We start from the raw sequence: 20,931 nt of genomic DNA on the forward strand, positions 1-20,931 counted from the left end.
AAGTGGGCGTGGTTCGTTTCTCACGTGATCCAATCTGGGTCAAACCCGGATGACCCGGAGAAAATGTGACCTGGATGACCCGGATGACCCAGATGACCCTACCCGGTTTCAACGCTGATGTACACACACTTATTATCTGCTTCATTAAACTACTGTTATAGATATTTTGGTTAAATGTGATAGCTACCCTGTCATCTTTCATGCAGATGTTGCAACTGCTGTGCTGGACAAATGCGTACATAGAAAACAGAACAGTGATGGGAGTGTTCTTGTAACTTACAACTACGAGTTTTTGGATGACATCCCTCATGATTTTTCTGATGATCTTGAAAGCATTTATGATGATGATGATGATGATGATGATGATGGTGATGAAATTTTTGATGAAAGGCTTTTTAGTGAAGATCCTGAGCCCATGTATGTAACATCATCAAAATTGCATTCAATTTTACTGAACATTTAAATTACCAGTAGTAAATTAACAGGAGTGCAAATTTAATGTGCAAAATTAATCCACAATTTTTTCATCAATGTGATAGCATCATTGCATTGGCCAGAAATCAGCCTCCTACTTCAGTATGACTCAGTGGTATTGGTTAGGTACAACCAGTTAAGCCAACCAGCTTTGAAGTAACTTAGGCATTTCTGAATAGTTGTCATGAAGTACTGATTATGCACTTTATGATATTTGCTTGCTGGCTAACTGACCAACCATGTAGTTAAATAACAGCAAGGCATCTGCTTAGATCAGCTGTCTGTGGTCTATACTATAGTCACAAGTGGTCTCAAGCACTTGAAAGTAGTCTCTTGCACTCTAGATCTTTTGATCACTTTCAACAAGGTGCTTTATACTGTATGGAGGTATCACAGGTATTGAAACAACAACACTGATCAAAATGATAACTAGCACATAAACATTGAACTCTGCTAGTTTCTTTAATACTGTAGCAATTAGCACTTCTGTGAACTACATATTAAAAGCGCACTTGAGAAAAGCTCTATTTTGATTTCTGTGATTTCTAGTGGCGTGCCAATAGTAGTCCTGTAAAACTACAGTAATTCATGTGACCAAAGTACGGTTAAGTATGCAGTGTGAAAAATTATAATGGTGTTATTTTACTTATAATTAGGCTATTAATACTGTTGTGTGTTCACTTTCTTATTGTGTATTACAACTTGTAATTTATGCAGTCTTTTGTTTGAATTAGTGAGTATACAATTAAAGAACATCGCGACTGGGTAGCAAGTCACTTTAAGAAAGAAGCTCATGCACTGAAAGTTATGGTATGTGTATAAGTACATATCATGTTACTGTGTATGTTTATAATGCAATTGCTTTTGGAAGCTATGGACTTCTGTGTCACAATATTTCAAAACTGAAAAACAAACAGTTTGTCTTTGTGCTGTTTGTTTTGTGCTGATGTATTGGCATGCACTAACACAGGACTACCTCAAAGTACATGAACTGCACATCATACTGTACACCTTGACCTAGTATACTTTCTTTGTTATCATTCATGATTCACTGGAACTTATCCCACAAAGGAAGCACTACTGTACTAACGTAAAGGAGCCTTCATGTCCTATGTACTGCTACATCCCGCTCTGGCTGATAAAGGAAGGCCTGTACATGAGAGCACAAGCCATGTTGATATAATACAAACTGATATCTAAATGAGCAAATTTCTAAATCTGCTAGCACATGTGCACTTTGACAATACAATTGTAACCATTAACAGAGGTGGAAGAAGCATCTACAAGTTGTTAAAATTGGGTAGGCAACTGTCAGAATAATACTTCTATGACCACCACCAGCATTATAGTTGTGCAAGAATAATCAACATTTGCAGCATGCTTAGGCTAGTCCCAGAAAGTTTTCGAAAAATTGCTTTCTAACAATTTCACATCTATAAAAATAATAATGCTAAATATACTCTAATGGAATGAATAGTCACTGACTGCTCTATTAGGGTATTACTGACTGTTCTATTAGAGTATCTCGAGTTACAATATCCAAAAACGATCCTGGAAAACCAGAACAACCAGACTGCTCTCTATGGACTTGGAACATGCCTCAATAGCTCCCACTAAAAGTTGCCTACCTGTTTCCGCCTGCCCTGATTAATGTTACCAGTATTCATCAAACAAAACACTGTCATTAGACCTACTGTACCTTACATATTCAACTTAACTTATTTTACAAATTACTGCAGACAATTTGAAAACAATTATTAATGCAAGCACAAGTGCCTTACTCCAAACACAAATACTATCAAGAGAATACACTGAGTAGCACAGGTATAGGCATGGTAGCTTACAGGATAACTGAAGAAGGTCCACTGGTAAACATAATCACTAAAGCATAGCAAGTATATTAACAAGCATACAGTACTAGTACGTATAGTGCCTTGTTAAGAATTACATTTTAATCTCTACTACTCTAAAATCAGTCCTGCTCTATCCACAATGTAGAGTATGTTATTCACACTCAGCCAATAAGGATAAGTCAAAGACCAGCTGGTAAAAGTTTATTTAGTTCCTATGTAAACTTTCAATGTTTACAGGTTGACAGTGAACGTATTGAGCTCCTAAATCACCCACTTGCAACCAAACTGTTGGATTACAAATGGAGGTCTTTTGGATTGTACCTTTATTTGCTCAACTTGATCACTTACTGTGTGTTTCTTGGAATTTTGACTGCCTTTGCTTTATCATCACCAACACCAAACAGTGATGAATGTAAGTTTGGATTCATAGTTATACAAATGGCTACTGTTTTGTTAATTTAATACATGTAGGTATTACAAATGGTACGTTATTACACCATGGATTTGTGAGTATTAAATATAAAGCCCATACTGTATGTAGATGCATTCATGCAGTGCATTATCACGCATAGATATTATGGCGAGTATGTTACCTATGCAGTGCAATGGAGTGTTTAAACAATTATTTAAAGCATTTCTCCCACATATGTACAACTGATGGAGAAATATCTTTACTTATACAAATGTTGAAAATATATTAATGTATGATGCAATTTTAGCATTTTAATCTATAGTTATCAACCACATTATATTGCATGATAATATTATAGTATGTATTTAAATTTTTTTTTTTGTTCTTTAGTGAGAAGCAACACTTCACTGTGTAAGTTCCTTGTACCTGTACTAGGGTATTAACGAATGAATATATTATGCAGTACAGTATGTAGAATAAGTGTTTCATGGTCGACATTTGATTTCCTGACCAAATGTTAAAAGATAGCATGTATTCAGTTACTATTATGTGCTTTGATGTTTTTGCAATTAACAAGAATTACAATATGTGATTATACCACTTACCAAGCCTCTATGACCAACTTTGGCAAATTATCTTCTTTTATTGGATAAATCTACTGAGAAATACCATACAATGAAGTAAATAAATGCTGTTTTCTCTTATAGCCTCTTGTGTTATATCAAGTCTCTAACGCCCCCTGACATTAATAAATCCAACGTCTGCCAGAACCATGATCAATTCATCACATAGCAGCATAGTTTTGAAGCTACATAGTAAACTTTGAACTGTGGGGATATGCTGGAAATATTCATTTGAACTGTGGGGATATGCTAGACTTATTCATTTGTATATTCAAAACCATTCACAAAATCCAGCAGAGAATTAGAATAATAACAGAATAAATAACTAATAAATAACTAGCATACTGTATCAGTAACAGATGATACAGTACATGCAAAAATCCCAAAAAGAATGTGCATAATTATAAAGTTTATTTTTTATCTATAGCCTATAGTAGCATTTACATGTACAAAATGAATATTATTATGTTACTTTATTCCTATAGTCTCGAATGGAGAGGACTGCAAAGGTATGTTACTGAAATCAAATTTCTAGTATACTATGCAGGTTTACAGTATGCGTTTGCTTGTTGTTCCACCTGAAAATTTAAAAGCATTTTATTGACGAAGATTGATCAGGATACTCTAATAGAGCAGTCCATATTTCAACAAGGCACTCAGGTGGTGTTATGTATAATTCCTTTAAAGTGCACCGTAAAATAATAAAGCAAGCACTGTATAAAAATTTATCCTATGGAGGTATTCCCTGAGCTAGTACTGTAGCTACAAATACACATGTTAAGCCCTTAATTCCTCAATGTTTCCTTGTCTTCTGGAGAGTAACAGTATGTATGTTCTCTATGAATAAACAAGTGCTGCTAACTGTGAGCTTGCATGACTAAACTACTGTATTGGTACACTGGACCCTGTATGTGTCATAAACCATGATGATTTTACATTTGTTTATTGTGATACAAATATTATAGCCATATATAGTACGTGTTGTATGATAAGGGTAGTACATACAGTTCACGTATACATATGTAGTTTGCGTCCATACAATAGTGTAAGCTCGTCATTTTTAAATCTGTAAGGAATTTTAACTCACTGTTTTGTACCTATGCTGTCTTTTTAATGCATTGCAATTAATTTGCTAAGGATGTGGGAATTAAATTTAAATGTATAATTATGTGTGTGTGTTTATTGTACACAGTTAATTATTTCCTCTTTGCTGCTGCTGTCATCATCATAACAATTTCACTGATACGGATTTTCATTGAAATGATTCAAATTTACTACCTGCGCCTAGCATACATTTTTGAACTGGATAACTGGATGGAATTTTGCTTGTTTGTATCCTCCATAATCTTTGTTTCATATGGGCTGCAGTCTGGATGTCAGTGTCCAGCCTTTTGGCAGTGGCAATTTGGTGCATTCACAATACTACTTGCATGGTTGGGCCTGGTACTGTTTTTGAAGAAGTTTCCTCTTACCGGAGTCTATGTTTTGATGTTTGTGGACATTTTAAATACTTTCATGAAGATGATTCTACTTTCTGCATTATTTGTGGTATCCTTTGGTCTAACGTTTTATATGATATTTTATCGACCAGTGAGTTGAGTCAGTTAATGCAGCCAATGTTAATTTGATTAAGTATCTGTACATTGGAATGAGAATTGTAGAGATCCCAGGCCAAAGTACCAACCCAGATTGCTGAAATACTGTTCACTAAACAAAGCCTGTCATAACAAAAATGTAAACACATAACTTGAAATTTTGCACATAGTAAAGAGGTTATTAAGGCTCAAATAACATTCAAAGAGTATGGAAAATTATTTTTGTGATAAGTATTGATATTTTGTCACTTTCACAGGGTAAACTACTTATATGCACTTAATTATCAATGCTGGTTCTCCCTCTTACAATAATAGTTAATAGTCAAATGTACAATAAAATTGTGTCAGTCTTCTGTCTTCCATAATTGTTATTCCATCAGTAGATAAGAAGAACTGTAGGTAAAAACAAGCCCCCCAAAGCTTGCTCTTGACCAACTTGGGATTATGTGAAATACAAAAAGAAGGGAAATCCATACAAACCAGTCAAGCTGTAAAAGAATAATGTTGTGAAATTAAAGGTGGCAGCCAAGTACGTTATGTTAATTCCTGGCTAGCTATGGGCTCCCTTTTGGTTTAGTTCTATTGCCTTTCTCTCAAGTAAAAGTCGCTTTATTTTCGTGCAAAACTTTTTTGTGATATAAATTTTCGTGTGAAATATTTTCGTATGATTTACGTAAATGACTGCTCTATTAGAGTAGTTCGATCTTGTATAAAATTTTAGTGCAAGAACGTTTCGTATAAATTTTGCATACGAAAATCATTTTACAACGAAAAAAAAGCAAATTACGGTACTTTTTAATGCTAAGCTTTTAGTAGGGAATTTAAGGTACTTTTATACATACAAATTATATGTACTTTAGAGTGATACGGTTGATCATATTGTTTCTTTAACAGGGTGAACGTTCATCATTTTCATCTCCTGGTCGCTCCTTGATCAAAACGTTTGTGATGACTACTGGAGAGCTTGACTTTGATGGGATATTCTTTAATAGTCAAGAAGATGCTGAAGAAGGGAACAATCTGTTCTACCCTCAAGTGGCATACATTCTGTGGATTGTGTTTATTATACTAATGCCCATCATTTTGACAAATTTGCTGGTTAGTGCAACAATTTAAATTATGCTGTGCACATGCAAATATTTACGTACTTTAATAACAAAATACAGTGTAGTACCTTATTAGAGAATCTATGACAACATGGATCATAAAAATTAATGGGAAAGGTATTGAAGTGGCAATGCAAAAAATGCACTTAGCTGTATCTACTGTAAACATATAGTTTGCTTTGTTCCGTATTTTCTATTAACTGCTACAGTAATTACAGTATTATACATCTTCAGCATTTTCAGCATTTCAGTATCACGTTTTCAACTTGATTTGGGCCTCAATATACTAATAGCATTGTGGCTTTCAACTGTTAATACCTCAGTAGTAGGTTTGATGCAGAGCTCTATTTTGAAGATGTAACAAAAGTCATCAATAGTTTCATCGCTGAGCTTTGGTAACTAGTGATGTGTCACCTCAGGTTTTAAATCCTTGAAGACACTTGTTATGATTTTCTAACTATTACATACAGTAGTAGGAATCGTGCACAAATTACCACCACCATTATTGAGCCTTATTGATTGGCACATTTCCAGTATTCGTACACAGTATCTGTACACAGTGTAAATGTTTTCGTGCATTCATGTTAATATTTCATTTTAGATTGGCTTGGCAGTAGATGATATTAAAGGTATTCAAAACAATGCTGCTCTGAAACGTTTAGCTCTTAAGGTTAGTCTCTGTGCTAACAAGTGTTAACACTAGATCTGTTCTGTAGATAATTGTTTTTATATTATAACTGTATATATATACACAGTAATTTGCTTTATTTTCGAGCAAAAAAAAATCGTGATAATTTTTTTTGCGTAACAATATTTTCATATAATTTATGTAAATGACTGTTCTATTAGAGTAATTTGATCTTCTGCAAAAATTTTCATGTAAGAAATTTTTGCACAAGCTTTGCATACGAAAATTATTTTACAACAAAAAAAATCAAATTACGGTATATACATGTATGTATGTAGTAATTTTAATGTAAGACTGAATTGTGCAATCTGCTGTCACAATGAGAAGTACATTTATGAACTCTATGCTTCAGTGTTTGCTTAATATTATATATAGTTCCATTTGTTTTAATGCATACGGCATTCATTGGTTTCAATGTCATTGCAAATGTGTGGAAGGATATTGTGACATCGACCTTATTTTTTTACAAAATCACATACCTTGTGGTTCATACTGTATAACTACTGTTTCTTTCTATGAAGACTGTACTGATATGTCATAAAAGTTGCATGCCAAAATTAATGTTACGCACTTACATTTAAGCATGTAAAAAGATTTCACAAATGTTTTTTAAAAATTGTGGGATTCATTACTACCCACTTAACCTTGGATTGTTCTTTTACTTCGACATAGTTGAAAACATTGTTGTACTGTGGCATATATAGGATCAATGTATAAGGCATATAACCTTGATTGATGGCATCTAATTGGCTATATATATATAGGTGTATTGTAACTGGAAAAAGTTATCAGTATTAAAACTTTTTTATAATTACAATGGGCACTTAATTTAGTGTAAAATATAATACAGTGGAACCTCAGTTATCTGAACCACTTGGGACCAGGGTGGTCCATAAGTCTGAAAAATCCATATCTCAAACCTTTTAAAAAATCTTAAAATTTTCAGTATTATCAACTATCCTAATAGAACAGTCGTTACTCTGATAGAGCAGCCATTTTCATAGTTCGATTAACCAAGAATCCGGATAAGTGGGGTCTGGATAACTGAGGTTCCACTGTATTGTACTTAATGACAGCAATGTATCATACCTTAATCATTATTAGGTGGACTTAACCTTGCACATTGAAGAATTTGCCTTCATCCGCAACTTTTTTAGAAAGGAAAAAGAGACATTGCAATTTAAAACAGAAGTTGGCAATCAAATTCTGAAAAGGAATCAATTTTATACTAACAAACGTGATTCACTGTGGCAAAAGCTCAAGCAACTATCATTTGGTTCCAACGATAAAGTTCAAGTAGATGACACCCAACCCCTGGTGAGGGCAATTCTTGTACACAATATTTTATTGTGTATGTAGTATAATTATTGATTAGCTGACTATATAATCATGTAGAGACTGATCCAGGGTTTAGAAATAGGGGTGACAGTAGTACTGTTATAAAGAGCTGTACATATATATGAGTAGAGGATCTCTGGGATGTAGCCCCCAGAAGCTGTATAAACTTTATACCGCATACATGCCATTTTTCATGCTATAGTGTAATTTTAGTGGATTGCGATTTCCATGGTTATATTTTCATGGATCACCTGTTTTTCACTCAACTGCAGGCTATCCATTATTTTGCATTGGTTTAATAGTCATTATGAAAAATATTTGAAGGGGTTAGTGGAAAAAGGGGACATGTGCCATTTTAAATACTTTTTCAAAAAATTTCAATTGTCTGTTTTGTCCCATGTGAATAATCTTGTCACTAAGTAAACAACTAAAAGTTCATGACAAGTTTTTAGCAAATGCCACAATAATTCAGTTATGTCCATAAAATCCTGCTTAATTCCCACTATGTGGTCGCCTAAATTTTCAAATGGCACTTGTCCTCTTTTGCTGCTGAATCCTTCAATTTGTGTACAGCTAAGCAACCACAAAATCTACATTATGGTAAACTCTCTCTGTATTGGATGATATGACTGTTCTATTAGACTATATTAGTCTTGGATGAAAGTTTCGTTGGTTTAGGATCAATAATATATTGGGCAGTTGGAAGGGGATCTTCACCCTGGCACCACCACTGACCCTGTGCACCCCCTTGATCCATCCCTGTCATGCTATCACTGTGCATATATTTATTTGAAATTACTATGACTGTACTTAGATGGAAAGATCATTATTATATGTTCACTGTGTGTCTTTTAACACTAGTCAAGTGCTGACGAAATTAAAAAAGAAATTGCACAACTCAAGACTATGATCAAAGAAATCAATGAAAAGGTTAAAGCTGACCATGCAGAAATATCCAAGGTGAAGGATATGATCACAGCAAAGATTGACCAGCACAATCACAAGCTGGAAATGCTATTAGAACAAAACAAGGTTTTTGTTAAATATTTAAAGGAAAAATTTCCTGCCTCAGAAAATGCTACTGGTTCTGCTAGTGAGATATACACTACAGTAACAGATGATGATGAAGCTGCTACAAGAACAGTTGAAAGTGGTCATACAAAGCTACCCAGCAGAAGTGATGATGATGATGATGACTGAAAACCTTAGTCAAATTAAGTGCATGTGTATGTGTGAAAGTACTGAAAAAATAGTGTGTGTTTATTTTTATTGCATACACCTTGTATCTACATAGGTATTATAGAAATACTTTATTACAGTGTGTTTCCCATGCATACATATGATATTAGACCCACTACTAAAATTAATCAATACTTTCCACAAAAACAGAAAGTCAATAAACATTGGTATGATATATTGCAGCCCATGAGTGGATAAACAAGTGACTCTAAACACATGCATAAGTGGTGTACCTACATGTAGCTACAACCATTTAAGTATATATACACTATAAGTAGGCCTGCATCCAAAATGCCAGCATAATTTTACACCTTTCCAGCTATAAGTCATTAAGTCTAAGTCCTTGAATTTAGGTTAGGTAATCCTAAGGCTGCAGCACATGTTGCTGTAGACCTTCAGTGCTGGTCACTGTAAAGTGTTAATAATAAATACTTTAGGTTTAAGGAAGAAAATCCTGGAGGAAGACTGTCCCGACTAGACATCGGGTGACCTGCAGTTCGAATCCTGGAGTTGGAGGGATTTTTTTCCTTACTTTGGCCCCTTTTCTGTTACACCTTTCCAGCTATAAGTCTAAGTCCTTGAATTTAGGTTAGGTAATCCTAAGGCTGCAGCACATGTTGCTGTAGACCTTCAGTGCTGGTCACTGTAAAGTGTTAGTAATAATAATATAAAGCAGAATAGGCTAGAGTGCTATGCCAGCATAATCCTAGCACATTAGGTAGATAGTTCAAACTATGGAACTTAATTCTATGAAAATAGATCAATACTCTCTAATAGAGCAGCCAGTAGAAACTGCAAATTGCATTAGAGCACTCAAATGCATTGTACATAGCTTCTAAGATCAATACTCTCTAATAGAACAGTCACTTTGTAGTAAAGTACTCTAACAGAGCATTCACTGATTAAGATGTTCAAGGCAATAGTAGGAAAAAATATTGTTAACTTGGGAGCAGAATTCAAGCATAATGGGAACACCTGAAGAGTACAATGGGTGAAAATTTTGAGAAATTCCTGAAAGCTTTTTTTGGGCAGAATTTTGAGCATAGTTGACTCAGGCCTAACTATAGGTCTATGAAAACATTGAAAGAATCTGACACTTTTGCATTGTAGCATGTCCATGGAATTTTGAATTCTTGGCCATTACAATGGTTGACTGGTTATCTTCAAAGACTAATTGCATCAGTAGATTATTCCATTAAGTCTGTAGTCAACTGTCTCATCCACACTGCCTTTTGAGTTGCACTTGCCAATGCCATATATGTACATACTTTATTCTGTTTCTGGGGCTACACATGCTTACTTTTCTAACTGACAGCATTTCCATTAATCATGAAATATGTATTCCCTGAAGTACTGTAGATCAAGACTTGCAGCCAATGAGATATCCAGCCCAGTTTGAATCTGATATTTCAACAAGCTAAGACCTTTTATACCATCTTTACTGTATGACAAACTACATACTATTCAGTATGCCTGTCAATTGTCACATGATACATTTAACTGTCTTCAATGTTCATTGGTTGGTTCGGCACAAATTTACACATTACCCATAGCATACAGGCCATTTTCTTGTGGAAATTATACAGTTGGTTATGTATACCAACTGCTAGGTTTTAGTAATCATCATTTTCATTCTCCAGTGTGCTGGTCTTGTATAATTTTTACTCCTAAACAATCAAGCTAGTAAAATGTCATCAACATAATTATATACACCACAATTATAAATTGGGTCACTTTTTAGCTATAATTAAATGTCACTTGCTGTCTGGAAAATCCCATTTTTGTTTGTTGATCATCAAGTGCTGAACTCCAGCATTGTGTATGGGGACTGTTTCCGACCACAAATATACTACAGACTAAATGTTGATTTCTCTTTATTCTGCTGCAGCTTCATTCTTAACAAAAATTCCACATCCAATTACCTTTAGCAGACATCCATCTCCAAGGATGACCTCTATAGGGGCTCCTCCAGGTATACAAAGACCTACAGGGGGAGGGGGGAATCATATTAGCGATTCCGGGAGAATTTTAAATGAATGGAAATAGTTTTTATTTAGCATAGCCTTGTGCAGTACTCCCTAAGGATCTCATAACCACTTAGTTTTAAAAATCCGTCATAGGATGGTGGAGTTTTGTCCTGGAAAATAGGAACAATTTTCTCCATATCTTACCGTTGAAAATAGTCCCAAAAATGGCACAATTGAATGAATGCTTATAGCTGAGCTTTGCAATAACATTTTGAACATCTGTTTTCTGTTATAAATATCTTAATACATGGACCACAGTGTAACCTTACTTGTAAGACCCTCTGAATAAAGGTCACCTCCATAGAAAGCCACTAAATAGTTGCATGCATTTAGCATCTTGCCAATGGCAAAACAGCATACACATGGTGAAGTGCAACCACTCTGTACAGTCACCTCCACTCAAAATTGAGTAAAAAATACAATGTGCATGCAAAGCAAGGAGTTGTACTGTTGATTTATAGCTGCTTATATGATTAGTTTTTCTCTTAATGTACAGCTCCTCAGTGACAGCTACCAAAATGGTGCATCAAAGAGAGGAGCTATTTGAGGTGCAAATTTGCTGACTTTTTAGCATAGTAATATTGAAAACTACATGGCCATAATGCTCACCTTGGTGTAACTAACATGTGCTGGATCGTTTCTTGCAAAGAGAGCATAACATTGTGGTGGCCAAAGCGCCTACTTTATTCCACGGACTGGACTGGACTGAGCTGGAAACAGCTTTAAACAATAATCCAGGCATTATCCATCCCTTGCAACACTGGAGACACTACTATCGAGCTATAACTGCTGGTACTACTCTTCCTTACAAGTCAGATGACACTAGCGCATGCACTAATCAATTAGAATACACTTACGATACACGTGTACTCGCAGTGATAAAGCGTGACAGAGGCTATTGCTGTAGCGTACATGTTTTCCTTTGTTGCTTCAGTACTTAACACTAGCGTTAGCGTTATAGTGATGAGCCAGATTATTTGCATAGCCCCAGCACCTCGCTACCTGTTAAGAATAATTACTGGCTCATCTCTACAGCTGTAATACTAGTGCTCAGTAAAACAACAAAGGAAAACATCTACGCTACAAGAATAGCCTTTTTCACGCTGTATCACTGCTAGTACGGCATGTATCGTAAGTGTATTCTAATTAATTAGTGCATGCGCTAGTGTCTTGATTTGTAAGGAGCAGCAGTTGTAGCTCGACAGTGGTGTCTCCAATGTTGTAAGAGATGGATAATTCCTGAATTATTGTTTAAAAGCTGTTTCCAGCTCAGTCCACCAGTCCAGTCCAGTCCGTGGAATAAAGTAGGCCGTGGTGGCTATATTGCAAAATAATCTTATAATTGGCATAAAACTTCACACAAACATATTTGTAGCAGAAAACTAACTGCATCATCGTATTCCTTGCCACCAGAAACCCTAAAAACGATCCAATTGTTTGATTAATCACTCGTATGACAGCGAATTGATTGTGCCAACTCTCCAATTGAAGATTCACGGAGAAATTTTATGCAAAATTTACGGAATTCCGGAATCGCTAATCATATACAGTGGACACCTTGGACTCAGCAATCACGAGGTCCACAGGAAAAGAAAGGGTAGGGCGTCCAGAGCTTGTCCTAGAACCATAAATACACATTATCGATAACGGTGACCTCAACAGTGAAAAGCTTAGACAGCAGCATAGCCAGCTCATCATGGAAGGGTAGCTAAGAGCTAGGTGTTCCTTCGGATGGACAAAAGATTGGCAAGACGCTCGAACACAACAGAAGCAGGCTTCCGCGTTCGGCAGCCTCGACTCCCCCATACCCGAGCCCATACCACCAGACAAGTGAAAGCAACCGTGTTCGTTTAGAGGTTAGCCATTCAATATTAATTTGGCAGTGGTGGATACTGAACCGAAAGTTGGTTCAATAAACTGTACTGGCTATTGAACCAACAATAAAAAGTCGAATGCTTGGGCCAACTACTAGACGCGAAAATAAAAACCTATCGGTTCAATAGTTAACCACTTCCTATTAATCTTAGCAAACTTCGATCCCAGCTTCCGGTGTATAAAAACGAGACACGCCCAATGTGCAGTTACGCCTATCGTGTAAAGTGATTAGCTGAGTGTTTCAACCGTCTGATTTACTCACCATTGCCTGCGCTCGGCTTTTGCGCAGACCGCATATAGCTAGCTACTGTACAGCAGTAAAGCTACGTCCTAACTATCTATCGGAGACACTGTTAGCTACAGCCTCTGCTACACCGCGTCTGAGTCCAATCATTTTAGTAAACTTGATTCCAAGTAAGCTGGTAACATTAGTTGTCATGTATAGATAGCTAATTGTGTTCAATAGCCATAACTACCAAATAATACCGGCTATTCCGGGCATAACGCCATAAGTGAAATCAGTGAACCCCATGGACCATGAAATGTAGCTAGCCTATCATGAAAGTCATTTCATGGCCATGCACGGATATTTTCATGACAATTTCAATGCATGCGTCAAAAAACTGAGTAGAAATTCGTGGTAATTACTATTGGGTTTAATATATTTTCATGGCACTAACAATAAAATTTCATGGTAGCTAGCTACAAGCTGAAATTTTCATTGCTGTGCCTTAGAATAAAGGGTGTTGCTATTGTTCCAGCAGTCATGTGAATAACAATAAAACTTACAGGTTCCTCAAACAGAAAAAAAAAACACAAAAATTCTTGATCAGGAATCCAACCAGGGATCTCCAGTGTGTGAGCCCAGAGTCGTAGCCACTGTACATGCTATGTGGCTCCCAGCTACCCAACTACCTTAGTTTCTACCTTATATGGGTCTGAATTGAGTAACTTCTATATTACATTGAAGACAAAGGTGAAAAAGAAACCAAAGCTGAACCTGACCCTAACCCTAATGCTATACTACTTGTCACTTGCCCTAAAGTTGAATACTTGGGGCAACTACTAGGTGTGTGCCCTAAAGTGGAATACTTGGAGCATAGCATACAACTACAGTATCCAAACCCCATGGGACCAGGAGTGGTCCATAAGTCTGAAAAGTCCAAATCTTTGAAGCTGTGTATAAAATAGAACATCTTTAAAAATTATTATCAACTACCTTAATAGAACAGTCACTACTCTAAAAAAGCGGTCATTTCCGTAGTTTGGTTAACCAAGAATCTGGATAAGTGGGGTCTGGATACCCGAGATTCCACTGTAGTGTACTGTATTTAATAGTGAGAGAAATGCCGGAACAATAGCACTCACTAAATATTTCTGGCTGCTGGAAAAATTAACTTTGTAGAATAAAACCATTTACTGACAAGAAGTCAATGTTTAAGTACAGGTTGAATGTACAGAAGATACGGCCCATCTGTTGTGGCTCCTTTGGCACATGCCTAGACTGCGTGTTGCTGGGGATCAAGTCACCACTGGGTCTGGGATTTTTTCTGCCTTCTTCACATTTTAGTTACATGTTTGTGTTCACAGACTTTTAGCTTTCTCACAGGTCCCTAGTGGGAGAGCATTCACAGAATATAAGAATAGTTAATTTTCATAGGCAGTATCCATAAAAACTGCATGAAGTTTCATGAGTATTTCATGCTAATTCATGGCATACTGCAGCTGACAGATTCTGGTGGCTCTATTCTGATTGGTGATATAATTATATATATAGCTATGGTGCAAGAGGCTTGTTTATTGGGATGCTAGTAGCTATTATAATCAGTTACTTGTAAATTATAAAACATTGGATAACTATGGATGAGCCTGTACAGTTGTAGATTTTAGAAGTTTTGTCATCATGCATGCTACTTAAGGACATGATCTTTGATGTTTCATTCCCAATGCAGTGGTTCATGCTATTGTGGTTAATTATTATTATTATTAGCACTTTACAGTGACCAGCACTGAAGGTCTGACAGCAACATGTGCTGCAGCCTTAGGATTACATAACCTAATTTCAGGGACTTAGACCTAATGATTTTGCTTACTGACTGATAAGGTGTAACAGAAAAGGGGCCAAAGTAAGGAAAAAAATCCCTCTAACCCCAGGATTCGAACTGCAGGTCACCCAATGTCTAGTCGGGGCCACAATCAGTCTTCCTCCAGGAGGGATGGATTTTCTTCCTTAAACCTAAAGTATTTATTAATGTGGAATGTGAAATGGTCCTGCACGTAGGGCAGGTACCAATGCTAGTGTTCAATATACAAGTTTATCCAATGAGTTTGTGTGGCACCACCCATCCCTTCGCAAAAAGGGCGGGTGGCACCAGACTATGCATTCCTAACATGCATTGATATAATGAGGACCGCTAAATTGTGTCACGTGAACATGCATGGTTGCCATGGTGTGCGCTGACAAATTTAGACTTATCTCGATATTTCCTTTTGAACTTATCTTGATTGAAACAAGTATTTTGTAGTTAACTATAACATAATGTAATCAGTAAAGTGAGCAAATTACAATTTCGAGAGTATAAAAATTGAAAAAAAATTTGTTTAACTTTTTCCCAAATGGTGGGAGAGTTGGAGGCGTCTACACCAATATACAAGTAATTTATGGAAGTTTACTACTATCTAGATAAATGAACCTATCATCCTGGGACATTGGAAACAGTGGAAATTGAAAACTGAAACTGAAAACTGAAACGGAAAAACTGAAACTGAAAAACTAAAATTGGTTAAAACTTCATATTAACAGGTACCTCTTAACAAAGACCACCTCTATAATAAGACCGCCTCTAAAATAAGATCACCTCATTATAGTAGTTATGTCAAGTAGGTCCAAAAATATAGCTAAGGTGTACTCATAATGTAATAAAGCATCAATCAATCAGACAGTACTTAAAAAGTTGAAATGACAGCTGCAGGGTTGTACAAAAGGATATACTATCTTATCATGCCAAGACCTAAAGTCCATGGTCATGTCACATATGAAAATGGAGCAATTGCATGCATAATTGAATTTGATAATGGATTTCTCATGAATATTATTGTGCATGATTTAGGAGTTGCATAGTTACAAAATCAACATTAATGATTCTTGACTTTGTGTCTTAATAATTGTTAGGCACATGTAGTAAGCATCCTCGAAGATTTAAAAACCTGAGGTGACATCAGTAATCACCGAGGCGCAGGTAATTATTGACAGGTTTTTAAATCCTCGAAGACACCTATCACGAGTGTCTAACTATTACCAAGACACAAAGTCCAAGATCATTCATTAATTTAATTATGCAACTCTTAAATCATGCACAATTCATGAGAAATCCATTATCAAATCCAGTATCAGCAGAGTAATTGTGCATGCAATTACCCCATTGTCATTGTGACATGACCATGGACTTTAGGTCTTGGTATGGTAAGATGGTATATCCTTATGTACAACCCTGCAGCTGTCGTTTTAACTTTTAAGTACTGTCTGATTGATTGATACTTTATTACATTATGAGTACACCTAATGGCCTTTTTGTTGGACCTACTTGACATGACTACTATAATGAAGTGGTCTTATTAGAGGCGGTCTTATTATACAGGTGGTCTTATTACAGAGGTGGTCTTTGTTAAGAGGTACCTGTTAATATGAAGTTTTGACCAATTTTAGTTTTTCAGTTTCAGTTTTTCCGTTTCAGTTTTCAGTTTCAGTTTTCAATTTCCACTGTTTCCAATGTCCCTATCATCCTTATCTCGATAAGTCTTATAATACCTTGATAATCAGATTGTTTAGATAATTGCACACCTCTACATGGCAGTAGTATTATTGTGAGAAAACCAGCCACTTTTGCCAATAGTACGGTAGAAATAGAGGCAACTAATTTAAGTGTAATATAAAATAGAGTCTATAAAGCAGCTATACAGACATAATGTGGAGTCTATGGAATTTACAAACCCCTCAGGCCCTTAGTAGCACCCTCACTTCACTAATGCACTACAGATTCGGGCCTTCATGGTTTATAAATTCCATAGATTTCACATCGTATCTGTATAACTATTATTTAACTATTAGCTGTTCCAATTGACCAAGTGTTATTATATACCTTGCTGCAGGGACATGTTCTCAATATTGGCTCTTGAGTAAATATGTAATTGTAAGATGATGCTTTCTTGTTTGTAGGTATTATCAAAAATTGTGATATGGAGCTTAATGAGACAGCTTTAAATATTGATGAATCACTCTTTGAAATGTCTGACAATCTCATTGATGTAAATGATACCCAGTTTCTTTTTCAAGATACAGAAGAAGTTACAAGACGAATTCATGTGAGAAAAAGATTGAAGAGTAATGATATAAAAAAACCAAATAAGCATTTTATACAGGTAAGCTATAGCTACTGTTAACATGTTGGTTGCTAGGGCCCACCCCTGGGAATAGTGGCAACCGCCACCATATATTGAGGATTAAATTACACATATGTGCTCATATACATACATTTATTGGCCTAGCTATCCACTCTTCCACCGCACTAAGTTCTACATTGCCTACTTTTTTCCTAATGCTAATCACATAACATTATTCTACAAACCCAGTAGTGTACGTGACAAGTTCAACAATCATGCAATGAAAACACAATGACACCATAATAGCAAGTAAGATTATATGTACATGAGATCGTGCATGACATGACCATATGTGACTAAATTTTGGAAAATCACCCATATGGGCGTGCGTGAAATAAATAGAATTCTCAGGTTTAGTGGGTTGCTAATGAAAGCAGGGAACAGTTTTAAAAACATTTCAAGAATTTTCTTGTAATTTAAGGTATTGAGAATGGCTTAAAACCATCAACATGTAGATTTGCACTATAAAGTTTGTGATTTTATCATTAAATATTTTAGGTGTCAAATGTGCCCATATGGGTGATTTTCCAAAATTTGGTCACATATATAGATCATATAACATATGATATAGAGAGGATGAGTTTGGATGAATAACGGGCAACTGAGGAAATCATAGGGTGGGCAGTAAGTTCTTCCATAAATAGGGTAGATGAATGAACATAGCATTTTGCAAGTGATAATAGCAAACTGCTAAGACACGTCAAATCGCAGCAATGGATCACTGGCAACCAAAATGACAGACCAAGCTATGTCATGACATTAATATTGGCATCTATTGATAAAGCATTACAGCTACATAACTAGCATCTAATTCACCAAAATTCCTCCAAATTTCCCCAGTTACCCGAGCTTGCCGTACTCCACATATAAAATTTATGATAGTACACAGACAGTAATATTATTGTATAATAACCACACATATCACAGGTATGCATAAAGCATATGACACATCCCAATGGTATATAGAAAATAACGACAATACCAAATGAGAATACAACTAAGTGAGCCTGTATGTGTACTGATAGCGGTAAGCATCTTACTAAGTAGAGTTGTTGCAGGACCAGCAGGGACTAATGTCTGAGAACCTATGAGTACCAAGGAGTGTGCAAGTATAGCATAAGTATAAAGAAGTGTGTAAATATAGCATGAATGCATGTACATAGTAGGTCTACCAATTGATTGTATGCAAGTGTCAGTTACCCGTACGCAGCAACAAATGTACACACTCATTAGCAGTGTTGGGCAAGTTACTTTGTAAAAGTAACTAGTTACATATTACATATTACTTGCAACTGAACTATTTAGTTATAGTTACATATTACTCATAAAATAAAGTAACTATAATAATATCACATATTATATTACTTTGTGTCCACAGCCTTAAGCTGTCACGTGTGAAACTACCACTTTATCACGTGACATGATTGCGTTGTTGGACAATGTGCAAATCTTGGTTATAAGTAAGAAGCTGGTGAATAAGCTTCATTCAGTAGGCTTCGTTACTTCGTTGTGGCTAGGCGCTACTCAGAGGATAACTAACGAAATTAGTAACTTCATTACTTGTGGTATGTAATTTTAGACTTGTTACAGTAACTAGATTATTTAGGTAACGCATTACGTTTGTAAGCAAAGTAACTTGAGTTATATTACCGGTTTTTATAGCGTATTTTGTTATATTACTTCGTTACCACAAAAGTAATAATATTACGTAACGCGTTACATAAGCAACGCATTACTCCCAACACTGCTCATTAGTGAGCATTAACTGAGTCTGCAAATATTAATATGCATTTTTGCAAGCATGTTAGCAGAATATAAACGTAAATGCCCATAAGCAGCAGCAACAGTTGTATTCAAAGTTGAATACAGCTAAGTACTATACATACAGACATTGGTAAGCACAAGTAAACTTGCAATTAGAGCTAAAGAGGTTACATATGTAATATATAAGCCTGCAATTATTTTAGACATGTAGCAGTTTATATTGTATGCAGATGCTTTCAAGTTTAAAGTACAAGAGTACTCTTGTGCACACAAACACTATGCACTTACGAAGGCAAGTGCAACTGAGGATTGGAGGTATGTACCCCCAAAACAAGCTGGTAAATACTTAAAGATAGGTTGCAGAGGGCATGGAAAGGCTTGCAAAGAGCCTTAGACAATGGCACCTATCCTACCATTAAACCAGAGAAACACTATATCAAGATATTATTATATGCAACCTTGGTATGGATATATGCACCCAGCCTCCTACCTGCATGCAGCCTGAGTATGGAGCATGCTGCGGAAACAACAGCCATCAAGCTATGTATATAGGTATGCAACCATTCACCTTTCGAGAACGTGATGTGTCACGTGACCGCAAACTTGTTAAACCAGTTTGTCGATTACACAATACTTGAAACCATTTCAACATTAAAATTACGTGCTTAGATCATAGCGCACCCTTACGCCATAGCGTGCACTTAGGTCACAGTAATTATGTGCAAGTTCTTATAGTGCTATATCTGCAGCATGCATGTTAACTTCAATTTATTTTGATGCAATAAATTACATTATATACTGTACTGTAACAGTGGAACCTCTTCTAAATGGATACTCTCAGACCCAGTATTTTGACCTAATTTTGCTGTAATATGGAAGTTTTCCTCTTTCAGAGATAAAATTGAATTGAGTTGGGCCTGGTGGGGCCAATATCTTTGTCCTTATTATGGCGGTAATATTTTGTACCCTTAATTTGGAGGTTCCACTGTAGTAATTTGTTTCATTGCTTAAGCAACGCTTTCTCACCTCAGATCAAAGTGAAAAGTTATACTCACTGCCTTAATGAGATATATGCACTGGTACTAGTGCATATATCTTGTTATATATGGTTAAGGCAGTGCGTATATCTCATTAACTCCAGATATTGCACAGTTAGGTGTGCATATATCACATTAACCCACTCTAAGGAATCCTCAGATTTCTTTGATTTCTTTTGCTATCTGTTTGTGCCATTATATAGTCACACATGTTAAGATCGATTGTGGGATTAGGTTATTTGTAGTTTCTCAAAGTGTGTTGAGTAGTTACTTTGACTGAAATGGAGAGCTGTTTCTGATACAGGTGAGCTCTGTTTTGATAAGTTCGACACCTATCTCAATGTTACGTAATGCGCACTAAGTAAATTGAGCCATTAGAGGTGAGTGGTATCCTTGTGCAACTGTAATTTATTCATGGATACAATCTATTCATGATTACTATAGTAAATACCTGGAAGCA

General features: G+C 35.9%; 3 protein-coding genes across 3 annotated transcripts in view; all 3 read left to right on the forward strand.

Annotated features, from left to right (window-relative positions):
- The window catches only part of LOC136268589 (transient receptor potential cation channel subfamily A member 1 homolog), a 28,791-nt gene extending 25,728 nt beyond the window's left edge, over window positions 1-3,063 (forward strand). The window contains exons 11-14 of the mRNA XM_066063969.1: window positions 207-417; window positions 1,209-1,284; window positions 2,565-2,739; window positions 2,799-3,063. Of these exons, the coding sequence (XP_065920041.1) occupies window positions 207-417; window positions 1,209-1,284; window positions 2,565-2,739; window positions 2,799-2,899 (563 nt within the window). The 3' untranslated portion in view covers window positions 2,900-3,063. The remainder of the gene's footprint in view (window positions 1-206; window positions 418-1,208; window positions 1,285-2,564; window positions 2,740-2,798) is intronic.
- A 10-nt stretch (window positions 3,064-3,073) lies between these two features.
- On the forward strand, window positions 3,074-9,481 carry LOC136268608 (transient receptor potential cation channel subfamily A member 1 homolog). The gene is made up of 7 exons (XM_066063992.1): window positions 3,074-3,150; window positions 3,848-3,871; window positions 4,555-4,952; window positions 5,852-6,055; window positions 6,665-6,733; window positions 7,856-8,068; window positions 8,951-9,481. The coding sequence occupies exons 1-7, from the start codon at window positions 3,099-3,101 to the stop codon at window positions 9,287-9,289; spliced, it is 1,299 nt and encodes a 432-aa protein (XP_065920064.1). The 5' UTR covers window positions 3,074-3,098; the 3' UTR covers window positions 9,290-9,481.
- Window positions 9,482-13,445: 3,964 nt separating this feature from the next.
- Window positions 13,446-20,931, forward strand: part of LOC136247428 (transient receptor potential cation channel subfamily A member 1-like) — a 54,048-nt gene continuing 46,562 nt past the window's right edge. Inside the window, exons 1-2 of the mRNA XM_066039133.1 lie at window positions 13,446-13,644; window positions 17,447-17,649. Coding sequence (XP_065895205.1) covers window positions 17,467-17,649 — 183 coding nt within the window. The 5' untranslated portion in view covers window positions 13,446-13,644; window positions 17,447-17,466. The remainder of the gene's footprint in view (window positions 13,645-17,446; window positions 17,650-20,931) is intronic.

Source organism: Dysidea avara, chromosome 1, assembly GCF_963678975.1.
Source record: "Dysidea avara chromosome 1, odDysAvar1.4, whole genome shotgun sequence".
In the NCBI taxonomy this organism is placed as follows: Eukaryota; Metazoa; Porifera; class Demospongiae; order Dictyoceratida; family Dysideidae; genus Dysidea; species Dysidea avara.